At 32.3% G+C, this 17,963-nt stretch overlaps 1 protein-coding gene across 1 annotated transcript in view; it reads right to left on the bottom strand.

The window, feature by feature from the left end:
- Positions 1-14,121, bottom strand: part of LOC134723025 (deleted in malignant brain tumors 1 protein-like) — a 59,512-nt gene extending 45,391 nt beyond the window's left edge. The window contains exons 1-7 of the mRNA XM_063586657.1: positions 14,101-14,121; positions 9,809-9,836; positions 7,429-7,573; positions 6,669-6,832; positions 5,481-5,631; positions 1,094-1,257; positions 133-325 (exon numbers count right to left, since the gene is read on the bottom strand). Coding sequence (XP_063442727.1) covers positions 133-325; positions 1,094-1,257; positions 5,481-5,631; positions 6,669-6,832; positions 7,429-7,573; positions 9,809-9,836; positions 14,101-14,121 — 866 coding nt within the window. The remainder of the gene's footprint in view (positions 1-132; positions 326-1,093; positions 1,258-5,480; positions 5,632-6,668; positions 6,833-7,428; positions 7,574-9,808; positions 9,837-14,100) is intronic.
- Between the last annotated feature and the right edge of the window lie 3,842 nt (positions 14,122-17,963).

Here is a 17,963-nt window from a genome sequence, read left to right on the forward strand (position 1 = left end):
AGATTAACAGAAACGACCGACAGATTTGTTTACATTATACTTGTACATTTTAACTTATAATAATCATAATCACGGCCAAGTTTTAGTTATTGATAAAACAGTTACGTAGGAATGCAAGCTAACACCTATTACCTTGCCATGAAGCCAAGTGTTCTACAAACTACAGTAGCATCCTTGATGCTCAAATTATCATCGCAGACTGACCCCCAAGCTCCAGCATGATAGATTTCGAGTCTGCCTTTTGATGGTTTGATGGCACCTACTAGTCTCACAGGGGTTGCTTGGAAGGTAAACATATAACTATCACTTATATTTGCTTCTAGTACTAGGGGTTAAATGAGTTATTGATTTTAAGATTTCCAATAATTGGTTTTCAAATTTGTCGATGAGAAATATATTTTTAAGGACGTATATGAGCATCAAGTTAACTTTGGTATCTAGTAACACAAATTATACTGGGTTGTGTAACATGATGTAAAGGCTTTTTCTGTGCATGTATGTATTCGTGTAGAATGAATTACTGAAGTACTTTGTCTCTGTTTTTTTATGAAACGTAAATGTGTTTTTTTGAAGAATGAAATGCACTTTTAAAGACTGCTATTCCAAATTGGGTTTGCTCACTGTTGTTAGCCGTTCATTGACCCAAAGTTGCTTTGATCCGCTATTTGGGACTATTTTTGATAGGTGTCTCCATGTTAATATTACCATATACTCCTAATACTATATATTATGTTCCTTTATATTTTTGAGACAATTACATCATACCTCATACAGAGGCTTCTTAAAACATAAAATTACATTGTCCAGCTGTCAGCTATCCATTTAATGTTCTATTATTAAGCACTTATTACATTATATCAACATCCGCATATGAATTATACATATTCCTTTTTCGATCATGTATTCGATAACGTATTTTCGAGCTTGTGTTTATATCACATTTTTGTTAATACATCCCATTTACAATCACATCAATACTGGTCAAGACCAACAAGGCATTTATCAAGTGTGTTATTTTTCAGGTGTCGTAGGGTTTGAATTGCCAAATTACTAGTTTTGAAATCTCATTCGTCATTTTAAACAAAGCACATACCACATGATATTCCAACATCACTCGAATGTGTGCAGTCAGTATGGCCCCAAGCCGTGAAATTACACTGTTTGACGTCTACTTCATTTCCCTTACAGTCAACATTTGTCAGTAAAACTTCGCCAGGTCCTTTACCAAAATATCCATTCATATATACTGTTGGGTGTCTGGAATATTGCAATATAAACCTAATAAGGCACTCGAATTAAACTATACTCAATTCATGTAAAAATAAATGTGAACGCGTGAATGGATACCCTTTCGATCGGTTTTTCTGTTTAATGTAATATTTTAAATGAATGATAAGAAGTAGACAGTTTTAGGCAAATTAACAAAAAGCAAATTATAGAAATAAATGCATAAATACATGACACTCTGTAATTGAAATAAAGAGCTGGTATATCCACTATTTCGGTTGTTCACGTAATTTTTAATTAGAAGACTACGAAAATCATCCATTACTACCGTAGATATCATTTAATAAATATGAAAGTATGAGAATGAATAGCAGTTAATAAAAAGTCTTATACAGTTCAAACAGAAGCCCATACAGATATACTTAAAAAGGAAGTACATTAAAAAAAAATTCACACCAGGAAACCTATATATTATAATTGTCATTGCACAAGGTCTTATTTTGCTCCGCCTTTTTATTACGTTTAACAATAAGTCCATTTGATGTTGGATGTGCACTGTTTGATACTTTAGTCTAAGATGCATGATTTTTTTGTGGCTTTGAACTAGCTGCCAATAACTACGAGTACTCTCAGATCTTATTGTCATTTTTGTTGTACGGATGAATAAATACCCTTCCACGTCAAGAAAGTGTTGTTTTACTGGTCTATCTGCTTTGTATCGGTGTGATGAGAGTTTTACCTTTTTCAACTGAATTCATAGTTTGTTCATATGTTGTGGGGGTTCGGAATAGGGCCAATATCCTGTAAAAACATTACAAAGGAATCAAACACAACCGCTGTGCGAATAGACCTTCAAGATAATATTATTATTGCCAATAGTGAACGCCGCAAGGAAGCTACTGATAGGAATGAAGTGCTGAGCGTTTAAGCAAAAACCAGAATAGGATTCTGGAACGTACGTACTGTGTACGAAAATGGGAAACTTGCAAAGTTCACATCTTAAATAGTATATTGGTGACGGGTGATTTGAATCCCAAAGTAAACAACAACACTGATATGGGCAGAATAATAGGTAAACATGGATGTGTTACTATAAATGATAATGGAGAAAGACTAGTAGAATTATGTGCAGCTTACAACCTGTCCACATCAAGATATGGATAAGTTAAAATGGTGTTCTCCGAAAGGAATGGTTAAGAATCAGATAGATCACCTTATGATAAATGATACTAATAGGCGTCCATTGCTATATGGGACAACATCCCTAATGCGCCCCGAAATGAGGAACTTAAAGTCACGTGTAAAGAAAAAATCTCTGTGTAGTGATATTGGACATGTTTCTATTTTTAACAAATGACTGAACTTAATTATTTGTAGTGATTAGTAAAGTAGAGGAACATAGAATAAATGTGTAAAAACTATGGAGCTATTGAATGTGTTTAAAGTATTAAATTTTCAGAGAACTCATTGTGTTGAAAAGGGGATATTTTACCACAAGGAGCCGCATCACAAAAGGATGTTCGGGGTTTGCTAATTTACGGAAAAAGGAATCTCACTTCGTACCCCGAAAATTTAACCACATATGTGAAAATGTCACAGCTTCGAAACGAGATTTCATACATATCCAAGTTTACGATATGGACTGAGCTACAGGAAAAAACGTTACCATTACCGCCTTTGTAAAAACAATTAAAGATTTTGACCCATATGTTAAAGTTAAGAGAGGAGCATATGTCGGTAGTGACCATCAGCTTGATACTGCAAATATTAAGATGAAATTAAGGAGTACAGGACGTAAAACACTAGTCCCTACCGTTACGATAACGAAAAATTACAAAATCATAATGTAAAGTATGCATTCAACCTTCAATTGAAGAATAGGTTTCAAACTCTGACAGATAATCCTGACATGGTCTCGTCAAATTCAACAGACGTCAACTCAAAATGGGATCAAATAAGAACAATATTCGAAACAACTAACGAGGAATGTCTGGGTTTTACATTTTGTAAGCATGGTAAAAAGATGAAGAAATTGATTACATCAGGTACTTGGAATGTTATAGAATAAAGGCGTCATATGAACAAGATAATACTCAACACAAAATCAGAAAGGCTACAAAAAAGACACAAAGCAAGCTATGAAGTACTAGACAAAAATTTTAGGCGAATGGCTAGATCAGACATAAGAGCTTACATGGAAGACCTAGCTAAACAAGCAGAAGAAGCAAATGAAAACAATAAACAGGGAAAAAATTACAAGATTACAAGAGAAATCTTTGGTAAATTAAGAAGCAATGATGTCCATATGAAAGAAAAAAAGGGAAGGCTATTGACAGCAGAGGACTTGACAGACCAGCTCCATATGAAAAGCAATTATAAATGAGGCTCTTCAAGATTTGGAAATAAAAATCAACTTACCAGACAGACAGGATATAATAACAGCAATAAAATAATAATAAAGTAAACAAATAAAGGCGCTCTAAGTGATTGTAACATTGACGCGACAGCTAACAGATGAGTAAGCAGGAGTCCCTTAAGGTATAGGGTGCATCAATCAAATATTTGCTTTTCGTAAGATAATCGAACAATGTACAGAATGGCAAAGGCAGCTCTACGTCAACTGTGTGGATTTCCAGAAGGCGTTTGACAGTATACACAGAAAAACATTGTGGCGAATACTCAGATCATATGGAATTCAAAAAGAAATAATTGAATTTGTCAAAAGTTTCTACAACAATTTGACTTGTAGTGTAGGGCAAAGCAGCATCTGGTTTGAGGTCAAAACAGGAATAAGAGAAGGATGTATGATGTCTGGTCTTCTTTTCAATGTCGTATTTAACTGAAAAAAACAACAGAAGATGCTCCAATAAGTTGAAACATTTCAACAATATTAGAAGATCTTGATTTAGCTGATGATCTAGCTCTTTTATCACAGACACACCCTCATTTACAAGAGACGACAAACCGCTTAAATACTTAGCTAGTCAATTTGGACTCAAAAACCATGACTCTTAACATCAATATCTCAACTCCCATTCTAGCCAATCACAGAAACATTTACATACCTAGTCAGTACAGTACGAAACACAAAGGATGTACAGAAAATGACATCATGAACAGATTAAACAAAGCCAGGAATATCTTTAGATCACTCAATAATGTATGGAAATCATCACAGTATAGTAAGAAGACCAAATTAAAACTGTAACCAGAGTTGTGTAGTATCTACTTCGTTATTTGGATCATAGTACTGGAGGATGACATAAGTCGATCTAAACAATCTGTCAGTTTTTACCAAAAGCTTAAGAAGAATTTTGCGCATTTTCTGGATAAACAAAGTATCTGATGAAGATTTTCTAAGACAGTGTCATCAAGATAGCATGGGTGCAATATTAATGAGAAGGCGTTTGGAATGGATTAGGCATGTGAATAGAAGAGACAGAAATTCCATCACTAGAACAGTATTATATTGGACTCCAGAAAGAAGACGTACGCGAGGAAGACCAAAAAAACACACGGAGACGTACTGCAGAAGGATAACTGATGACCACGAATAAAACATGGGGAACAGTAGAAACGATGGCCAAGACAGACAGAAATGGATGACATTTGTTGCTGCCCTACATGCCGATGGCATACTGGGCAGTAAAAAAGTAAGTCATATGTTGTACTGTTTTACCAGTCCCATTTTATGTGAGAGATGGGCGCCCGCTAACATGTTTAACACCACCAATATACCAATAAGTATTCGCCTGTTCCAAGTTCGGTGACTGTAACTCAGTTAAAGTGTTGTTTGTTGCTGTATATCATATTTTGCATTTTGATCATTGTATCTATTTACATTAATCAGGCCGTGAGATTTCTAGTTTAAAATTTGTTACACTTATCATTTCAGGGCCTTTTAAAGTTTACTATGTGGTATAAGTTTTGCTTATTGATGAACACAACATATCGACCTATAATAGACAAAAACAATCCTTTATTCCGTTTATTAGACCGTAATACCAAGTTTGGGGAATTTATCTATACAAAAAGACGAGATGACTTTATTAATATGATTCACGCAAACTTTTTCATAACACTTTAAATCAATATATATTTGACATAAAATGAGTAAGATTTTGAAAAACTTATTTTTTCACATTGTATTGGTAATCATACTTATATATTTGGGAGGTCTAAAATGGGTTTCCGTAAGTAGGAAAGTATTATCAATGTATAAATTCCTTAATTTAATATCAACATTGACTTACGAATCTTTAAATCCCAGCATTCTACAGACAACCTTAGCGTCGTTTTCATCAAAGTTCTGATCGCAGACAGTTCCCCATTTGTCGTTATGGTTTACCTCTATGCGGCCCTCTCCAACAAATGTTCCATTGGTTAGCCTTATTTTTGTAACATCTGCAGTAAAACAACTTTCTTCGTCGCATAATGGTTGTGTTTAAGTCAAAGGGGTTAACTTTTGTAAATTATGTATATGAATATGTGTCTGCCTGTTGCCATGCGTTAATTCCATTTCTTATATACTTAGTACATATATATACCCTGTTGTACTGTTTTTATTAAAAGTATTCATGGGGTTCTTTTTACACTATGGTCACGCTCTTACTGGCGAAAACATTTTTAATACTATGTAGAAATTTATATTTTGAGTTGTGTCAACTGTTACGAACGTATGCTGCTGACATTAAAAATTATTACTAGATATAATAGAAAGTTTATCATTCCGTCAAACTATCTGATGTTTTATACCCTTTTGTACGTCATACATGCGTTTGTCGGGCGTAAAATCTATATCATTAGTTAAAGCAAGGGGGTAAATATTATATTTAAGAATTTAATGCTTCTTTTTGTAAATTCATTGGGGTGTAAAAGCGTTGAACGAAGTACATTTTGTATGAAGCGCTTCATTCTAAAAATATGCGCACGCTCAACGCTTTTACAACCCCATGAAGTTACAAAAAGAAGCATTCAATACTTATAATTACATTTTGTAGCTATGATCATGAAAACACGAATTTTATAACTTTTTTATTCAATTCACCTGTGCACTTTATTGTGGGACCACGTGTTATCATGAATGAAAAGTTTTATTGAGTGATGCAATTGCTTGAGGAATAACATGTGATGTGTAGTTAGCCAATCAGAATAAAGTATTATAATGAAACATACATCAAATGTAATTATTTGCCTTTGTTTTTCAAAGCCTGAATGAGATGGTTGCGATAAATAAAAAAAATGTTGGTATATTCCGCGAGTCAAATAAAATTAATACGCAGTCTTAATTTGGTGCGTGACATGGATAGGAGTCTTCTCCAATATGTATGTATGTATCTGTGTATGTTGAAGAAAAGCAAACAGCATGGCATATAAAGTATTGAATGTGTTTTATGTATGTACTTTTAGTACTGTTTTGGCATGTAGATATAATTACTTACCGCAAATCAAACTGACATCTTCTTTGTGAGTACAGTCGTTATTACCGAAACCAGGAAATGGACAGCCGGATATATCACGTTCTTCTCCTGTACATTCCAAGTCATCGGCCCAAATTTCTCCTTTAGCTTCTCCGAAGGATTCCGTGTTTAGAATAACCGGATGCCTGACGAAAATTTAAAGAAAAGACATTCCATGAATTTTTTGACAATATTTGTCTATAGTCCATACGAGATTGTGATTACTATTTTCATATTTGATACCTTATTTAAATTAAATACAATGTATACTTTCATTTATGAAATTGCTCTTCTTAGTTTCAAAACTGTAATAATGTTTTCAGACACCGTAAATATAGATGTATGTAAACTTATGTAGACTAGTAATCTCTATTCAATTGAAAAAAATATGTATTACCATTATGACTGAAATATATCGTGATTTACAAATCAAAAGAGATAATTATATATAAAAATATTGTTCATATTAGTTCATAGCTACTAGATAGCATTACATGGAATAACAGAGAAAAGATAACAAATAACTGAGAGAGCGTAATATTTATACCAGAGAACACAACTTTGCAATACAATATAAATATCAATTGTAATCATCTTTGAATTGTCCATACACTTTTTATTGTCTTTCGTTTCTAAAAGTAGCTAATAAAAAAGGATCATAGATGTTCTCAAAGTACCGTTCAAATTGGTTAATTTTTAAAAGTGGAAATTCTTTGATATTGTTTTACAAAAAGTAACTTACATAACTTCTAATCCAAGCATACGACAAACAACCCTAGCATCGTTCTCGTCAAATTTATCATCGCATACAGTACCCCACTTTCCACCGTGGAATATTTCAATTCTTCCTTGAAAGCGACTTTTGCCACCTCTCAATTGTATTAAGGCTATAAAAAAAAATATGACTATTATATATTAATTAAAGTAAGGTTTATAAAACTATATATGTATGCGTAATAGATATAAAACAAACGCACTAGATAATCACAATATTAATTTTGAATGCCAAACGCTTGTTTTGTCTACATAAGACTTATCAGTGTGTATCGAATCAAAGCAATTGGAAGGTCAAATTATATGCGATCAAACTTGAAGGGATCTTGAAACCAAATATATTTATTTTTGCGCCGGATAAGGAGCCTGTAATTCACTTATTGTCGTTTGTTTTTGTCTATCATGTATAATTTTTCATTATTTGTTTGGTACTTTTAAAAATCTCGTTAGTTATCTTATATGAGTAACTAGGGTCTTTAATAGCTTAATTGCTATGCACTATTGTTTTTGTTGTTATTATTGTGTACGTCCGTACTGTGACCTATAATTTATTTGCGGTGAACTTTATGTTAAAGAACGGTCTTGAACAATGAGGAAATATAAGAGAGAAGATGTGGTGTAATTACCAATGAGTTAACTATTCACAATAGACCAAATCCTATACCGCATAGTAAGCTATTCTTAAAGGCCCCGGAATGACAATTAAATAAAACAATTCTAACGAAAAAATAACTGATTTTAGTACAAATTCATGAAAATATAATGGATAAACTGTGTTTGGCACATTTACTTATCTGAAATTAATCTAGGGTGAAGAACAGTGAACTCTTTAGATATAGTACAAATAAATTGAATAGGGTGCAAGGTCATTGTCTACAACTGATAAGAAAACAATGTAATATGCTATTGTATAGGCAGTATGCTCTTCGAAATAAATTCTAAATAAATAAAAAGGAGGAACAAAATTTCGGGACTCTATATCTTGAAGAATTAATATAAGATGTTTATGAAAGTCAATGTGATTTGCTCTGACTTTAACGTCGTACTTTTTAAAAGTATTTTGATTCGAGCGTCACTGATGAGTGTTTTGTAGACGAAATTCGCGTCTGGCTCCAAACAAAATCAATCCTGGTATCTACAAATGTATGATGAGTTAATGAAGACTCGTATGTCTTTGCGATCTTTGATGAGAAGAAAACAGTAAATGCTCCATTTCATTGATTTTGCCGATATAAAGTGTGTGCTGTGCATCAGTAATGATTTTTGTTTTATAATCTGCTTTATAACTTAAACTTTTTCCATTAACGTACCCGAATATTCTTATTAATATTTATTTGACTTTTCCCATTTTGGGCTTCTATATTTCCCCGTTATCAATACGTAATTTCCTGTGAAGATATTTTACAAAATATGTGCATAATTTTTGGTTTTCTAAATGTTTGTATTTTTTCTTGCATATTTTCTTTGTTAAATTTAGAAATCTTGACAGTATCTATAATACTTCGTGACCTGTTATTTTGAATTTGAAATTGTCACGAATTTATTATCTGCCATGCATGCATACAATTTTGTACAGAAACGGTTTGTCACGGCATCGAACAAGATTTCTACGTTGTTGATTTTTATAAGGATTTGTTTGGTAGTTTTATTTAAATTAGCTGTTTATTAAAATTGTTGCAGCGAGAAAAGCAAAATAATGTATTATATCTTAGATCAAATTGATGTGTAGATTTGTGGAACATATCAAACATAAAATTTCTGAATTACTGCTTCTGGACCATATTTCATATTTTGTTTGGTATAGAAAAAGTAAAATCACCACAATACTGAACTTCGAGGGAAATTCAAAACGGAAAGTCCCTAATCAAATGGCAAAATCAAATGATAAAACACATCAAACCGATACATCTACATCTCCCACATTGACAATTCATAAAACCGTACGGCATCAATCCTGATATTACATCATTATGAGATAGAATAATGGGTATACTACTTATGCAAACTGAGAAGTGTGCAGTTCGGAAGAAATCGTCACGATTGTCAAAGATGCTTATTTGCAGTCGGGTTTAAGTAACAAGACAGTAAATATGTTAAAACTGAATCAAGATAAAACCGAACTTATCATATGCACACCGAAACATCTGAAGGCTAGTGTACCAAAAGGCTAGTGTACCAAATCTTCAACTCAAAGTCGGCAATACTGTAATAAGTAGTGTATCCTGCGTGAAAAACCTAGGTGTATATTTTGATCAACACATAACGATGGAACAGCAAGTTTCTGCCATAGTAACATTCTGTCATTTTCACATCCGTAATATTGGACGCATTCGCAGCTTCATAACAACAACTGCTTGCAAAACACTTGTGAACAGTCTAGTAACATCCAGACTTGATTATGGGAATATTCTGCTAACGGTATCAACAAGACTACATTGAACAGATTACAAAAAGTACAAAATACAGTAGCTCGTCTTATCACCAGGACAAGAAAACATGAACAACTTACACCGATACTTGCTGATTAACATTGGTTACCGTCCAATATAGACCACAATACAATATACTGACTTATGTGTACTGCGCTTTGAATGGCATTGGCGCTGCTTACATTCGGGAACTAGTCAATCTACACGTTCCAAACCTATCTTTGCATTCAAGTTCCACAAAACTAGTAACCGTTCCAAAAGTGAGGACGAAGACGTACGGTGAAAGACAATTTGATTGGGCAGCGGCCTCTCTATTCAACAATCTCCCGAACAGTTTAAGACAGTGCAAGTCCCTAGAGTGTTTTAAATACAGCTAAACACTCATTTTTATCGCATTGCTTTTAATTAGATTGAATTCTTTTCTCTTTTACGGGCTTTTTTACTCTTTGTATTTCGTTTTAGAGTGTTTGCTTGTTCTGCATGCTTTTAGCCTATATTGTTATTTTTTTTATATAAAATTCTTTGTTTTAACATGTATTTCGTATTGACCTTTTATCTCATGGTAGGCATTTTTTATTTCAGTATTTGAATCTGACACGATGTATTTTTATGTTTTAGGTGTAATACCACCAAAGCATGGTACGTCACATCCGGTTACGAAAGTAGGTCTAAAAAAATATTCCCTTGAATTTGACCGTTGTAGGTAATTAATCCTACATTTTATTGCAGTAAAACTATTTCTGTGTCATAAACATATGTCTTGGGTATTTCAAAACACCATTATTTTTTATTTGTGATTTCTATAGAAAGTTTTGTAATCTTGAGGTTACATGGTGACTAAACCTTGTACACAGATAGAATAAGGGGAGACATTTGATTGGTTAACTTACAATGATGGTTATTTTCTTACATGCAATGAAATGTTATGTGAAACTTTTTCTATAGAACTGGACAGGATAAAACTTTACTAATGCCAAGTATTTCTTTATTTGAAACAAAGATAAATTCTGCACATGTTTTGGAAAAGTGCAAATTTAACAAAGACTAATAGGGGAAAATCAATGGTGGTATTACACCTTTTATGTTATTGTCATTGATTTGTTTTAATTACCATGTGTATCTACAGCGCCTTAGAGTAATTTTTATTTTTTATATAGGGCGCTTTATAAATTTTCATTATTATTATTATTATATAAAAAGCTAAGTCATATGACTTTATACTTACTGTGTTGCTGCAGTGTGAATTCAACTTGCAATAAAATAACAGGAATCTAAAAGAAAAAAAAAGATCGAACAATCAACTTATCCTTACTTTTTACCTGATGTGATTATATTTGTTATGATACTAGATGATAAAACTATCATAATAATGGATTTATGTTTCTAAACAAAATGTATCAACCACCAGTTGCGATTTCTGGTGGACCTTTGGAGGTCTACCTCTAACTCTCTAAGAAATGGAGTTGTTTGCCATTAATGAACAAAATGACGGAAATGTATGCAATTGTAGGTCAACTTTGTCAAAATTTCAAGAAAATTAAACGAGCAAAATTAATTTTAGTTAAAGTGTTAGGTGCCACCTAAAATGGTACTCGTTCAACCTGCAAAACAACCATTTTAACGTGTATATAGATGACAGACAAATTTATTTTTAACTATAAATGAAATCAAATTGAATTAATAATTGTCCGGATTCGTTGATATTGGCCAACAATATTATGAATATAACTTACAAGTATAGTTATTGCTATTAAAACATGCATGTTTTAAGCTTTAAAAAAACAAATATGTGACACAGGTCCTGGTTTCAAATATGTTATGCAGACTCAGGTGTTAGAAAGGAAATAACAAAAGCAACAATCCCTCAGTTACAGGCTCTTAGTATGATAGGCACATATATAGTATGGTGGCGTTAAACATGCACCATCCTTACATGATACAGTGTTGCAACAGCACAAAATAAGAACATTGAACTACAAAAATCAGTCAAAAAGAGCTCAACTCATCAGATCGTTTCAAAGCCGAAAAACAACAACAACAACAACAACAACAACAACAACAACAACAACAACAACAACAAACAGATCCGAGAGTACTCGCAGGTGCCGATAGCAAGTTTAAAGCCGATAATAACTAATGGTAAAAGCATGTATCTAAGAATTTGATATCAACATAGTAACGCCATACATCAAATTAATTTGGACTATTTACAAACAGGCAGACTGGTAAAATATTTTTTAATCGGTTAGATGGTTAGATGTACCACACGACCGTCGGAGATATGACTCCGATGAAAACAAACAGCCATAAAGCAAGATTGAAACAACACCTAATGGATATGGCCCGACCTGGTACAGACGTAAAATTTGAAGAGGTGAAACCAGTTTTTCGTACGCAAATTCCTTCTTATGTCGTAGAAGTAAAACACTAACTTAAATCCTGCATAGTGCAGCTACCAACATTATAACCACTAATTTGAACAAAGAAATAAAAGACGACATATAGTTCCCAAATCATAGGCAAATGATGTTTGCTTGATGTTTGAATGTTTTTTAAATCGTGTTCGTTAGAATTTGCAATGTACGTCTACTTACAAACCACACAATAAATCCAGGTCCAACCATTTCTCCCAGCACCAATCACATATGCAAACTTTGGCAAACTTTTACATTATCTCTGCAAACATGCATTATCTCAAATCCAAAAGTTCTAAAGCAGACAAGGCCAGGGGTTAACGGTGTTCAGCGATAACCTACACAAATATTTCGTAAAGGCCAAATGCACCTAAATATCAGTTAGTCAATGCACATGTATATTACATGAAATGTAGACGCCTTATTTCATTGTATAAAATTTCGTTGACTATCCAATTTAGCACGAAGTCACTACTAGAGCAATCAAATAACTGGTCTAGTGATAGCTTGTTTTTTTGCCGACTCTTTTTTTTTTTTTTACCGAAGTTTGGATAGGAGTCAACAAAATTATTTCATAACTGATTATTGTATTTTTATCGCAGTTGTCACATTTCTGAAATTTGTGACCGTGAATATCTCGAATTTACAAATGCAGCAATCACGGACTGGAATGTTAATGTGATGGTTTAATTGTCAATCAAACACAAATTAATTGTGATTTTAAAATTGCTTGGCTCCAGAATGAAAAAGAAGGTGGTGATGGTAAAGGTATGTATATTGGAATAATTTATTTCTTTTTTTGATGAAACAACAAATTGACCAAAACATTACGGAAACCTTGTGGCAGTTGGCGGGATAAAAGTAAGACTGGAAATATAATAAAATCACAATAATTGAGCTTAAGCTATGTTATTTACTACAATATTAAAAAAATGTAACTCATAGAAAGTTATACGATTACACGACATCGCTTGGAAAACATATATTTATGATTTTACAATAAAACAAAAACTTCTGTAACGAAATTGTTTCAATGTATATGGTGGCTTAATTCTATCATATTTCCGTTCTCCATTGATATTACTGAATACCTTACAACTTACAACACAATTATTTTCATTTACCTGTGTACATTATTCTTTTTGGTGTCATTTTGTTTCAGGTTATGGTTGTTTTTCCGAAATAGTTTAACATCTTATCCCTTATTTTATTGATTTTGTATTTACATTGTGTTATAGATCAAATTAATAAGTGTATGTTCACTTGTTTATGTTCATATGTCTTTTGGTCGAGTTAAACCATTTTCTATATATATATATATATATGTAATTATCTTGTGTCTTTCTATTTTGTAATGTTACACTATTGTTACACGTTAGATAAAGATTGGTACCTGTTAAAACGTTTAAGACTGCACTTGCAAGTAAACAAAGTCGATATAATAAAATAGAACTTGAACTATGAATAGCATGATTAATTTACCTGTGTTTATTTTATCTTTTTGGATAATTTCATTTTTATTTGATTTAATGACCGTAATGTTTCTTTAGTATATGTTTTCTTGTTTGTTTGAGTTCAATTCCGTAATTTAGTCCAATCAAAGTAAAGATTGGTGACAGCATACATGTCGTTTTTAAGATTGAAAAAAAGAGCAATAGGGCGATAATGTTGAAAAAGTAGAATCCCGACTGAATTGATTTCATTTTGTATTGGTTTATCATTAAAGACTCTCGTGGTTTTATGTAAAACAAATGATTTTAACGACCTTTAAAGATTTTCTTTTCATCTGCTACTTACCATCTGTTCAAGGATGGACATAATGTCAAAGGTCGTGTTCAAATTCTTTTGATAGTGATACATGTAGTAATTGTAAAGTTTACATTTTAACAGTCAATACGTATGAGCTCCATAAAAGATGCCGGTACTAAATTTAAAAGAGCATTTACCTATTGGATTGTAAATTGTATCCGAAACGAAACAGTAAACTTGGACTCTGCTATTTTCAATAAAAGAAGACTAACATTTGTCCTGGATGAAAAGTCATTTGACTTGATTCTAGTCACCACAAGTGTCCCTCATGAATAAACTTAAAAACATCATGTCAGAACATCAAAACTCATGAATATCTGGCGCTTGTTCGACCAAAACTGGAATATTCATGTTAAGTATGGGACCCTAACACAGTTGAACAAACTTCTCGAATCGAGATGATCCAAAGACGAGCTGTCGGATATGTCTGCAACAGATACCATAACATCAGTTTTCGTACAGACACGATAAACTCATTGAACTCACTACAAAAAAGAAAACTACGCACACTATTAATAACGTTCTACAAAATAGTAAATCAAATCGTAGCAATCCCATCTACTATTCTCATACCATTAGACAGCAGAAGCTGCAAACATTATAATTTCACGTTTAGACACATCTCAACCATAACAGACACATGTACATATAAATTATCATTTTTTTCCATATACCGTAACTCAGTGGAATGAACTGCCAGTCCATACAGTAACTGTCAAAACTTTCAGAGAACAGCTCTAACCAGCTGATCTCCTCAAATTCATTACATTTATTATAAGCCTATGATCATAATTTTACTCCCAATGTACAATAAATTATGCACTTCAAATTCATTTTCAATTATTTTGTGTTCTTGTAAATATATATATATAAAGGCCACGCTGTGCAAAACTGTAATTAATTTAAATTCTTCAGATCAATAAAGGACATCATTCGCCTCAATTCGGTCGATTCCGTACAGAGTACGAGATTCTGTCGAGGATTGTCGCATGTTAAGGAATCTAAAGAAGAATAACAATCTCTAGAAAACGGAAGTTTGAAATTCTGCAGTGTTTTGTTTAAATTTTAAAAATTGCCGTCATTCTAACAAAAAAAAAACGCTTTCCGGATTTTATAACAATTTATGTATTAAAAGTCTTTCTAACCCTTCTACACCGTCTCAAGTGTACGCTATGTGGTTTATCTACATGACAAATAATTATCCTCAATGTAAAAACCGCTGACTTTAAATTAATTATTAATTTCTGAGACATACGATACTTTAACTTCAATAATTTGTTATCGTGTGTTTTTCTTTAATCGTTTTTTAAATGTTTATCTATTCCGATATTTTTTTAAAGAAAAATAAGGATATTTTTTTATTGACTCGAGAAGAACAAATATACATACAATTCATCAACATTCATCCTTTGTCGCTAGCGTACCACAACGCGTACAGTTGAGTACAAAGTTACTTTTTCATGCGAAAATGAGGCTACAAGTGTGCATTCTACTGGCTTTTAGCTGCATAATTTTGGGTAGGAATATTTATGTTTTATTTACTGTTTTGATTCATTTTAGTCTGTCTCTTCAAAGTTCTAAGTAAACATGTGTAGTTTAATACCAATGCTATAATAGTGTATTTACGAATAAAAACAGCGGTATAACTAAAACTAAATTCAACTTTAACATTCGAGGACTTCGAGCAATTCTCTGTAACCACCAACCGTTTTATATAGGGGGAACGGCACGCATAGTCACCGATTTTCATGAAACTTAGCCGAAACATGTGATCATGTAAACAAATAAGAAAAATGCCCATCCAAATGTTGCCAGGTCATGGTTGCCATGGCAACCAAGTGAATTAGATTTCCCGCAATTTTTAGGAATTTAGCATCGAAAAAACAACTACTTTGCAGTCATTCGCAATCAAAACTAGGTTTTATTTAATGATATTTGTAAATATTTTTTAGAAACATGAAACTTAACAAACAAAAAAACAATGGTTTGAATTAAGACTTCTTTTGAGAGGGGCCAAAACGCCCCTTTTCATAAGTACATTCTCCTTTGCCAATTTAGGCAAATAACAAGACCAATTGGTACTGTGATTGTACAATCCAAGATGGCGCTATACCATGAATCTACCTTAGATTCATTTGACAACCCCTATTAAGAGAAAATACCCTTTAAGGTCAATTTGGGGTAACTATCGTTTATGTTTGTATAAACCTAAATATATTAATAGAGAATAAGCTAAACATTTATAGCTACCAGAGTAACTTTAAAAAGAGTACATAATTGGGATAAGGAAACAAGAAAAATGCTGTTATTTGAATTTTTCTCCTTAAGGATGTACACCTCGGAGAAGCCCAACATTTCTAGAATTAAACTTTTTTTCTTAACCTGATTTTTGGGTTTATAAGACTGTAACAAAATAATTGGTGAAGAAAAATAATATGGTGGTGCACTTCTTTTTTTGCTACGGCCTTTTGAAAATGTCCAATTTTGATGATTTTCTCATTTTTCATCGATTTTTACCTATTTTTTGAGCTATCATCCTGAACAAAATCACAGTTCCGCAATTTAACTTTTTTTCATACTTTCTAAAAAGATGAAGTGGACCAAACTGAATAAATTTTAGTAAAAAAACTGTAGGTAGGTGTTAATATAAGAAAGTTTTATCATTGTTTGACGCTTTTTTGTGTAAAATTTGCCACGTGTATTTTTGTGATTTTTGTCAGTTTTAAGAACAAAATGCATATTATTTCAACTTTTTTGTTATAAATGATTGAAAAAATACATATCTTACAAAGTTGTAAAGACCAAAATGATATGGGATGTACATGATTCCTGTAAAATCATTTTTTGTATCCCTCACCCATTTTTCTCAAAATTTTGGCTAAAAAAACAGACTTGATTGGTTCTAAAATTCTAAAATTGGATTACTCATAAACCGTTCATTGTAAATACACAATTTTTTCACAGAGTTATGTTTGATTATAATAATATTTTTAAAATTCATTGATATATTCCACATGTATTACACGTTATATTCATAATTCAAGAACGAGATTTCAACGAGACTGAATGAGTCAGAAAAAATCGGAAGAATACATCCTTAAGTACTAGTATTCATTTAAAGGCAAACCGCCTATCTGGAGTAAAATGAAATTTTCAAATATTTGAGTAAATGATTGAGTCTTGTTGGTGATTTTTACTATTAAGTTGTTCATTTATCCATATAAGTTTCAATAAAAAAAATGTTTTGTTACATTACTTTTCTACATGCGTTGAAGATTCAAGACAAAGAACATAAATGTAAAACAGGAGCCCCCTAGTTGATGATAAGATACTGGTATGTTTTCGTAAAATTGATGAAATACTTTGGAAAAAACAGCATTCGTAATTCAAGCAAGACAGGAAACAAAGTTGCTGGCGATTAATGAGTAAACTAATGTATGTGAATTATTTAAGAAACACAATACCTGCTCTTTAAAGAAATTTGAGAGTCTAAATAGAAGAATGAATTAAAACTTTAGTAAAGCACCGAAACAGGGATGGTTGCTATGCATTTTCTGATTATATTAGAATGGCTGTTAAAGTTAATGCTGAAAATATTGACCCCTCAACCTTTAATTAGGATGTTTACCATAATTCGTATCAATCTGAACCTAACTATGCATGGTTGCTAGGTACTTTTATATCAAGTAAGGGTCGTTGCTAAGAACTTTTAACATGAACTTGACCTCTGGCATTTTGCTTTTAAACAAAATGTAAACAAAATTTTGTCTCAACACTTTTTCTAAATACATTTTAAGTTTATTTGATACAATTTCTAACAAAATTAAATAAAAATAGACCGAAGGTCAAAG

This window comes from Mytilus trossulus, chromosome 6 (assembly GCF_036588685.1).
Source record: "Mytilus trossulus isolate FHL-02 chromosome 6, PNRI_Mtr1.1.1.hap1, whole genome shotgun sequence".
Lineage (NCBI taxonomy): Eukaryota > Metazoa > Mollusca > Bivalvia > Mytilida > Mytilidae > Mytilus > Mytilus trossulus.